The sequence below is a fragment of the Papio anubis genome, chromosome 5 (assembly GCF_008728515.1).
Source record: "Papio anubis isolate 15944 chromosome 5, Panubis1.0, whole genome shotgun sequence".
Classification (NCBI taxonomy): Eukaryota; Metazoa; Chordata; class Mammalia; order Primates; family Cercopithecidae; genus Papio; species Papio anubis.
In genome coordinates, this window is record NC_044980.1 from 133,757,445 (window position 1) to 133,767,989 (window position 10,545).

At 38.3% G+C, this 10,545-nt stretch overlaps 1 protein-coding gene across 1 annotated transcript; it reads left to right on the top strand.

The window, feature by feature from the left end:
- The first annotated feature begins 4,633 nt into the window (after positions 1 to 4,633).
- On the top strand, positions 4,634 to 10,069 carry PCDHB4 (protocadherin beta 4). Its single transcript, XM_017959974.3, is given in 4 exon segments — positions 4,634 to 8,043; positions 8,045 to 8,072; positions 8,074 to 8,147; positions 8,149 to 10,069. Coding segments are annotated over 4 exon segments (2,376 nt in total). The 5' UTR covers positions 4,634 to 6,415; the 3' UTR covers positions 8,795 to 10,069.
- Positions 10,070 to 10,545: the final 476 nt, after the last annotated feature.

Below are 10,545 nucleotides of genomic sequence, written 5' to 3' on the forward strand. Positions count from 1 at the left end.
AATAAAAGTTGTGCTTAGAGGGAAAATTATAGCTGAAATACCTATATATTTTTAAAAGATCTCAAATCAGTAGCCCAGACTTCCACCTTAAGAAGCTAGGAAAAGGAGAGCATACTAAAACCAATACAAGCTGAAGAAAGAAAATTATTAGATTAGAGTGGAAATAAATAAAACAAAATAGAAAAACAATGGAGAAAATAAACTAAAAGTTGGTGCTTTGAAAAGATCAATAAAATTGGCAAAGCTTTAGCAAGACTGATGATGAAAAAAGAGGACTCAAATTACTAAAATTAAGAAAAAGGAGGGAAAAGTATGACCTATTTCACAGGTCTTAAAGGAAATTATAAGGGAATACTATACACAATTTTAAGCCAACAAATGAGAAAACCTAGATGAAATGGGGAAAAAAACCCTAGATTAAATGGAAAACACAAACTACCAAAATTGACTAAGGAGAAATAGAAAATGTGAATAGACCTGAAATTGCCAAAACTGACTAAGGAGAAATACTAGGTTGGTGCAAGAGTAGTTGTGGTTTTGCCATTACTTTCAATGGCAAAAAACGCAATTACTTTTACACCAACCTAACAAAAAACCCGAATAGACCTGTAATAAGAGATTGAACCAGTAATCAAAAACTTTCCACAAAGAAAAGCTCAGGACCAGATGGCTTCACTGGTCAATTCTACGAAATGTTTAAAGAAGAATTAACAACAGTACTTGATATACTCATTCAAAAAATAGAGGAGCAGGGACCACTTGTCAACTCCATTCTACAGAGGCCAGTATTAACGAGATGACAAAACCAGACAGTGATAACACAACAAAAAAAAATACATACCAATTTCCCTTATGAATATAGATGCAAACATTCTGAACAAAATGTTAGCAAACTGACTCTAGTATCACATAAAAATTATTACACACCATGGCCAAGTGAGATTTAGCTCAGGAATGCAAGGTTGGTTCAGCATGTTAAAATCAAGCAATGAGCCAGTTGCAGTTGTTCCTTATCTGTAATCCCAGCATTTTGGAAGGCCAAGGTGGAAGGAATGCTTGAGGCTAGGAGTTCAAGATCAGTATAATCAACATAACAAGACCCCATCCCTACAATTTTTTTTTAAAAAATTAGCTGAATGTGGTGGCTTGCGCCTGTAATTCCAGCTACTCAGCAGTCCAAGGCATGAAGATTGCTTGAGCCCAGGAACTCGAGGCTGCAGTGAGCTATGATTGTGTCACTGCACTCCAGCCTGTGTGACCTTGTCTCAAAAAAGAAAAAAAGATTTAAAAAGAGATTTAAAGATACGTAGTCCTAAAATTAAAAATGTTAAATTTGTACTATTTTGAATAGTCTATTTTAAAAATGAAAGAGTATTTTTAAAACTTCACCATGACTTGAGGATGGTTTTGTTCTTACTTTGAAAGGGAGGAATAGAGGAAAATTAAACATTAATTTTTGAGAGAGATAAAGGGTGAAATAATTATTAGATTTTGACTATTATTTCCTTAAATCGTATTTCCAATAGCCCTATTTCAAAATGTTAAGCTATCAATAATAAATGGTTCATATCAATGGTTTGTGGAATTTATTGGAAATTCTTATAAAAGGAATGATCTCCTGGAATGTTCTATTAAATGGGTACATTAGATACATCAGCTGACCGTTTGAATGAAATAGCTGTAAAGCAAACAATAGTGCTCAGTGGTGAAAGCAAAGTAAATTTTACATTAGCCAACCTTCCAAACTTAAACCTGTAAGATATTTTTAAAGTCACACTCACTGAAATGTAAATGTAGGACGGAGATACTTGAATAATTAGAGTTTGACTTGAGAAATTTGTGATGGAATCTAAGATAATTTCTAATAATTTTTTCTAGAATAAAAATAGTATTTGTGTTAATATATCAAAATACTCAAATATGTGATATATAACTTAGAATACATCTTTAAAATCAGAAAATGTGGGCCGGGCGCGGTGGTTCATGCCTGTGATACCAGCACTTTGGGAGGCAGTGCAGTGAGATCACGAGGTCAGGAAGTGAGATGCATCCTGGTTAACATGGTGAAACCCCGTCTCTACTAAAAATACAAAAAAAAAAAAAAAAAAAAATTTGCTGGGCATGGTGGCTGGTAGCCTGTAGTCCCAGCTACTCCAGGAAGGCTGGGGAGGCAGGAGAATGGGTGTGAACCGGGAGGCCAGAGCTTACAGTGAGCGAGATGGCCACTGCCCTCCAGCCTGAAGCTGACAAATGAGACTCCATCTCAAAAAAAAAAAAAAAAATATATATATATATACACACACACACACACACACACACACACACATATATTAGAAACTGTGGGCTTTTCAATTTTGTTCCTTTTTTCCCAAGATTGTATTCTGGGTCCCTTGCATTTTCATGTGAATGTTAGGGTCAGTTTACCAATTTCTGCAAAAAAGCCAACTGAAATTTTGATAGGGATTGCAATAAATCTGTAGAGCAATTTGAAAGGTACCAATATTTTAACAATCTTAAGTCTTCCAATCTATGAACACTTTTCATTTACTTAGATCTTCTTTAATTTCTTTCAATGATGTTTTGCAGTGTTCAGTGTTCAGTTCTCCCACTTCTTTTGTTAAGTTTATTCCTTAGCATTTTATTCCTTTTGATGATATCTATTATAAATTGAATTGTTTTCTTGATCTCATTTTTCATTTGTTCAATGCTACTGTATAGAAATACAATTGATTTCCACATAGTGATCTTGTATCCTGCAACCTTGCAGAACTCAATTATTTATTTTAGTAGTTTTTGGTTTTATTTTTTTGAGACAGAGTCTCACTCTGTCACCCAGGTTGGAGTGCAGTGGCACAATCATGGCTCACTGAAGCCTCAATCTCCCAGGCTCAAGCAATCCTCCCACCTCAGCCTCCCAAGTAGCTGGGACTACCAGTGCATGCCACCACTGGTATAATTTTTTTTTTTTTTTGAGAGACAAGATCTTGCTGTGTTGCTCAGGCTGGTCTCAAACTCCTGGGCTCAAGTGATCCTCCTGCTTGGCCTCCCAAAGTGCTGGCATTTACAGGCATGAGCTGCCATGCCCGGCCTAAAATTTCTTTAAAATGATTTTTATCTTTTTTCAGTGATAAGGTTCTTGCCTATATTTTACCAGAAAGCAACTAGTTTCCTGCGTATCCCTCTATTTTATCTTTCTTTGTATATTTAAAATGAAAAAAATTAAATATCATGCTTCAGATCTGGCAACCAATTATGTAAATAGTCATATGAATCCTTCAGAATGGATAATACAGCTTTTCTGACTGGGATGAAATAGTTTTCAGGTGTTCATTCTTTATATCATTAGCTTATCTTATATAATTAGCTTATCCTCCATTCAGGTATAATAGATCTTTCTTTCTCATAAATATGGCAGTTTAGGGAAATAAACTATGGCATAATATGCTAGGCCATTCTTCTAGGCCACCCTTCTTGATTGTAACTTTAAACTATTTATCAGAACCTAAACAACTTTTCAAAAGATCTATACTTTTTTTTCCCCAATATTTAAGGCTATAAGTAATTCATTATGTCACTCTTAATTTTTTCACCTGATTAATGATTGCAACAAAAATGTTGAGTATTAGTTTTCCTTCCAATGTGTAAGTTGTATAAATATCTCTCTCTACTGGTAACTAACTGTCTCTAAAGGGAGACAAATAATTTTTAAGTTTCTAATAATAATTGAAAACTTGAATATAAATATATTTCATACCATGTACCCCAGGCAAGGCTGAAGTTGGGATCTAAATTATCTAAAAAGTTGTTCACCTCTCCAGCTCTACTTAGGCATATAAAAGAATGGTTTCTGGAGCCACATGGTAACAGTTTAAATCCTGGCTCTGCCATTTCACATGCTGTATGACTTTGGACAGATTATTTAAACTCTGTGTGCCATAATTCTTAATCTTTAAAAATGTGGCTCATAAGACTGCCCACCTCATAGGGTTGTTGGGGTGATAAAATGAGTCAATATGTGTAAAATGCTTAGAATAATATCTGGTGTATAGTGGTCACATATGTTAATGTTATTGAGATTTCATTTACTTTTGGATTGCAAAAGGAACTGAAAAGACCCAATTCTTACTCTACGTCAACAGGTAGGAATAAGTAAACAAAATATGGTTTGAATTTTGTCCTGAATGCATTAAATTGAATCTAACTAAAATCTGGTTACTATATTAGAAACAATTTTCTCTTTGGTTTGCCCAGGAGATTTGTTTTCCAGTTATGTCTAAAATAATATTCTTTGTTTTTATTCTTTTCAATGCGTATTTTTATTGTTTTTCATTTAATAGTCATGCATAGTGTATCTTTTCTGATTTACTTTATTTATCTATTTATTTATTTATTTATTTAGAGACGGAGTCTCGCTCTGCCGCCCGGGCTGGAGTGCAGTGGCCGGATCTCAGCTCACTGCAAGCTCCGCCTCCCGGGTTTACGCCTTTCTCCTGCCTCAGCCTCCCGAGTAGCTGGGACTACAGGCGCCCGCCACCTCGCCCGGCTATTTTTTTGTATTTTTTAGTAGAGACGAGGTTTCACTGTGTTAGCCAGGATGGTCTCGATCTCCTGACCTCGTGATCCGCCCGTCTTGGCCTCCCAAAGTGCTGGGATTACAGGCTTGAGCCACCGCGCCCGGCCTTCTGATTTACTTTAAATGTGAAAGAAAATTCTAAGATGTTAATATTATTACCGCCATTGATATATCCCTTATAGTAATTAATGGAAATATAATCAAAGTAAATTGAGTTATATAATGCTTAGCATGTATTATATTCTCAAAATTCTGTATTCAATTTCAGACACGTTCATGGCTGAATATATGATCTGACAATAATCTACTTATATAGATAAAAACATCATTTGAGTGGATTAATTTATTAATTCAACCGGTATTTACTAAATAAAATCCATATATCCTTCAAAAATAATTTTTACTAATACTTTCTATCACTATCAGAATCTGAAATCTCAGATTTCATGCTTTAAAAATAATTCATTTAACATGAATTATAAATTATCATTATATGAGTTGGATAATTAAATAAAATAACAAGATATTTAAGGGGAGAAAATCTTATATGTGGCAAGATAAGTGGTGCTCCATTCAATATATTAATTGCAACCAATAAATTGGTTAACTGTGTCTCAGTGGTACCATTCTTTCTTATTGTTGGAGAGTAATCACAGTAGCTGCATGCTGTGGTGGGATCCATTTTATATACACGTCTCTTTACTTCACCATGTCTGAATAGAGACAGCCTAAGTCACCCTTTGGTCACAGAATAAAATATTTTATATCAGTGCTTCTTGTTTCCCCCAAAATTAGCTGGTCAAGGAATCAGATATCTGGGGTACAAAAGGTGAGTGTGGTAACAGGCAAACTCATTATAAAATATAGATTACATCTATCTCACTAAATAAGTTCAGCTTAAAACCTTTATCTTCACAAAATTCTGTGACTGTGACTCACTTTTGTCTTGACATTATCCATATAATAGTCATGTAGAATAATCAAGTCCTGTCACCCTCTGAGCTTCAGTTTCAGTTTCCTTATCTTTTATTTCCTTTTTAGTTATAAGAATCTGTGATTATAATACTATTTGCCTTACTCCTAGGTTCAGTGTAGGTTCACACCGTAAATTACTTGATACAAAATAAGATACCTGTTTATTCACCTGTATTACTATTTGCACGTTAAAGTAGGAAAATAGAACCTATCATTTCAAAGTAGTCCCCCTTTAGACCATGTATAGAGAACATCTTAAACTTTTGCATCATCACAAAGTTCTCACATTCTTAAAAAGAATATATGTAACTATTATGAATTGAATTGGAAGTGTATAAAAATTTGTCTCCTGTGGTTGGATTATGTAAAGAAATGGAGTTCTTTGAAGTTTCACTGATAAGGGTGTGGGGAGACTGAGATATCTTCTTGATTTGTGCTCATGATTATTCTGGTTCATGCACTGTAATGAAATAACCTTTTAAATTATGCAGTTTAATGTAATAACAAAGTTTGTAAAAATTCTGTACAGTTAAAAATGGCTTTCATTTGAAAACTTCCCAAATACGCTGTCTTGAAGTTGTTAATTTCTCAGTCAAGACGCAGGGTGGCGCTGCAGGCTAAGTTGTGAATAAAGAGTCCTAAAACGCTCGCGTATTCTTTTGTGTCGCTTAGACGCAATAAAAAACACACGGAAGAAGCGTTGCAAGCAGTGCAGGTTTATCAACGGCTTGGGGCAGCGATATACTAAACAAATTTAATATTAAAAGCAACTGTGTGATAATTCCTCCAAGCAAGATTTTAGAATTGAATGTCTAAAGTCTTGTTGTGGTTGCTGAAGGGATTGGATATAAGGACCTGGACTCCAACATGAAGAAGCTAGGGAGAATTCATCCAAACAGGCAAGTGTTGGCCTTTATTTTGATGGTGTTCTTGTCTCAGGTTCACCTTGAGCCTATTCGTTATTCTGTGTTGGAGGAAACAGAGAGCGGCTCCTTTGTAGCTCATCTGACCAAGGATCTGGGCCTGGGAATTGCAGAACTGGCCGCCCGGTCAGCCGGGGTGGTGTCTGACGATGACAAGCAGCGTTTGCAGCTGGATCGTCAGACTGGAGATTTGTTTCTGAGGGAGAAACTAGACCGGGAAGAGCTCTGTGGTCCTATTGAACCGTGTATACTGCATTTCCAAGTGTTCCTGGAAATGCCTGTGCAATTTTTTCAAGGAGAATTATTGATCCAGGACATAAATGATCACTCTCCAGTATTCCCTGAAAGGGAAGTGCTCTTGAAAATACCAGAAAATAGTCAGCCGGGGACTCTATTTCCGTTGATAATAGCTGAGGATTTGGATGTGGGCAGCAATGGTCTCCAAAAATACACAATCAGCCCCAATTCTCATTTTCACATTCTCACTCGAAATCATAGTGAGGGCAAGAAATACCCAGATTTGGTGCAGGACAAACCACTGGATCGAGAGGAGCAATCTGAGTTCAGCTTAACCCTCGTGGCGCTGGATGGTGGGTCTCCACCTAGGTCTGGCACTATCATGGTTCGAATCCTGATCATGGACATCAATGACAATGCTCCTGAGTTTGTGCACACTCCATATGGGGTGCAGGTCCTGGAAAACAGCCCCCTAGACTCTCCAATTGTTAGGGTCTTAGCTAGAGATGTAGATGCTGGAAACTTCGGGAGTGTTTCTTATGGCTTATTCCAAGCATCAGATGAAATTAAACAAACTTTCTCAATAAATGAAGTCACGGGAGAAATACTACTGAAAAAAAAATTGGATTTCGAAAAAATTAAATCTTACCATGTAGAAATTGAGGCCACAGATGGAGGAGGCCTTTCTGGGAAAGGCACTGTAGTCATAGAAGTGGTGGATGTGAATGACAATCCCCCAGAACTTATCATATCTTCGCTCACCAGCTCCATCCCAGAAAATGCTCCTGAGACGGTAGTCTCTATCTTCCGAATTCGAGATAGAGATTCCGGAGAAAATGGAAAGACGATTTGCTCTATTCCAGATAATCTACCGTTTGTTCTAAAACCAACTTTGAAGAATTTTTACACCCTGGTAACAGAGAGACCACTGGACAGAGAGACCAGAGCTGAGTACAACATCACCATCACCGTCACTGATTTGGGGACACCCAGGCTGAAAACCCAGCAGAGCATAACCGTGCAGGTCTCCGACGTCAATGACAACGCCCCCGCCTTCACCCAAACCTCCTACACCCTGTTCGTCCGCGAGAACAACAGCCCCGCCCTGCACATCGGCAGTGTCAGCGCCACAGACAGAGACTCAGGTACCAACGCCCAAGTCACATACTTGCTGCTGCCGCCCCAGGACCCGCAGCTGCCCCTCGCCTCCTTGGTCTCCATCAACGCGGACAACGGCCACCTGTTTGCCCTCAGGTCGCTGGACTACGAGGCCCTGCAGGCGTTCGAGTTCCGCGTGGGCGCCACAGACCGCTCGCCGGAGCTGAGCAGCCGGGTGCCTGCGCGTGCTGGTGCTGGACGCCAATCCACAACTCGCCCTTCGCGGCTGTGCCCCCTGAACGCTCTGCGCCCTGCACCGAGCTGGTGCCCCGGGCCGCCCAGCGGCTACCTGGTGACCAAGGTGGTGGCGGTGGACGGCGACTCGGGCCAGAACGCCTGGCTGTCGTATCAGCTGCTCAAGGCCAGCGAGCCCGGGCTGTTCGGCGTGTGGGCGCACAATGGCGAGGTGCGCACCGCAAGGCTCCTGAGCGAGCGCGACGCGGCCAAGCACAGGCTGGTGGTGCTGGTCAAGGACAATGGCGAGCCTCCGCGCTCGGCCACTGCCACGCTGCACGTGCTCCTGGTGGATGGCTTCTCCCAGCCCTACCTGCCGCTCCCGGAGGCGGCCCTGGCCCAGGCCCAGAACGACTCGCTCACCATCTACCTGGTGGTGGCGTTGGCCTCGGTGTCGTCGCTGTTCCTCTTGTCGGTGCTCCTGTTCGTGGCGGTGCGGCTGTGCAGGAGGAGCAGGGCGGCCTCTGTGGGTCGCTGCTCGGTGCCCGAGGGCCCCTTTCCAGGGCATCAGGTGGGCGTGAGCGGCACGGAGACCCTGTCCCAGAGCTACCAGTACGAGGTGTGTCTGACAGGAGACTCTGGGACTGGTGAGTTCAAGTTCCTGAAGCCAATATTTCCTAATCTCTTGGTCCAGGACACCGGGAGGGAAGTTAAGGAAAACCCCAACTTCAGGAATAGCTTTGTATTCAGTTAAGTGTTGTATTTAGTTTAGTGAACCGTTTATTAGTTTTGTCAAACTTCCCATTGCAATGCCTTTATTTTAAAAAATTGTCTAGTTATCTAAATACTCATACCACAATTTCAAACCTACGCATGTCCCTGATAGAGCTAAATTTGTCCCTTTTTTATTGCTATTAATTGCACTTAACATTTTTAGTTATACTGGATATTGAGCATGGATTTTCTCTATATTTGATCTATTGGTGATTAATCTTTCTGTGACCATATAATCAATCTTTCTGTGACCATAATCTTTCTGTGACCAATTAGGATAAAAATAAATTATATTTTAATGAAATCCTTAAATTAACATCTTTTAATGGAACATTTAAGTGAATATATGAACTCTTGAATTTCTCAATATTCGTTGTGCCTGTCTTTACCATGTAACTTAATGTTTGCAAGGCCAGAGTGCTTGAAATTTTTGTATTTAACTTTATAATTGCCTTGTCCTTCCTGGTTGACTATACTAGGCTAAGCCCTCCTAATAGCCATGAGTATAAAATTTAGTATACTCGTTTTTCACAAATTGTATATAAACATGCATTTCATTACATTAGTAACACACTAAAATTGTGGTCCTTTTCTTCTCGTGACCACCATACCTCTAGTGATTATTTTGTTTATTTGGTTGCTACTTACCTAGCACATTGTAATGATCCATAAATGCTAATATTAAATTTTATCAAAATAACTTATTTACAAATAATTATTAAAGAGAAAAATCTCATATAATTTGCCATAACCTTTCAATAAATAAAACTGTTAAATCACGGCCTGGTATCATCTTAAAAAAAAAAAAAAAAAAAACTCAGAATCTGAAATAAGCCCCAAATTTCTCCCCAAAATCAAGACTCTTGAGAGCATCATAAGTCTCCTTGTGCTCCCTTTTACTCCCTATAAATAGAAATCCAAGTATACTTTAATATGTATATATCTTTTGGTTTTCCTACAGCTTCTCCCCATCTTTCAAAAGAATTAGGAAATTTCTTCTGCACCTTGGCTATTCTGTTTAAATCTGGTAATCAGTTGATCTCAGGTTTTTCACTGTACATTGCTTTGCAGATATGGACAGTCTTTACAAAAATCATTTTTAAACGCTTAATTATTTTTGCTTGTCCTTTAATGTAAACTTCAGTTATTTTGAATTAATTTAACTTCTCCATTATGCCAAAGTTGCATTGCATGAAATAAGTATTATTTTGTCCTTGTATAGACTGGAACAGTAATAAATTTATCTGAATTTAAATTGTTTTTTGCTGTGATCAGTAAGTCCAGTAAACCAGGTAAAGTTGTATGGATATAACTATAGGACACCTTTATTTTACTTTTGGCAGAATATGAGCAATTGAAGAACTTGCTTTATAATCTAGCATTTATTTTTAAATCTCAAGTATCATCCTACTGGAGTTAAATTACTTGCACTTTTCTGTGAATTACTCTTTTTTTCTAAACATGTAATGAAATAAAAAGGAAAATTGACCAAGTTATTCTTGAAACATATTTTTTTAGCATTTATTCAATTTAAAAATCAAAGTGAAGAAGAGATAAAAGTGAGAATAGAATATAACATACAAATATATAAGACATAAATATGGTAGCCAACTTTAATGTCTCCTTTCATTTATTATTAGCTATTTAAATGAAATAGCTTTGAGGCCAGGCGTGGTGGCTAATGCCTATAATCCCAGCAGTTTGGGAGGCAGGGGGATCGCCTGAGGCCAG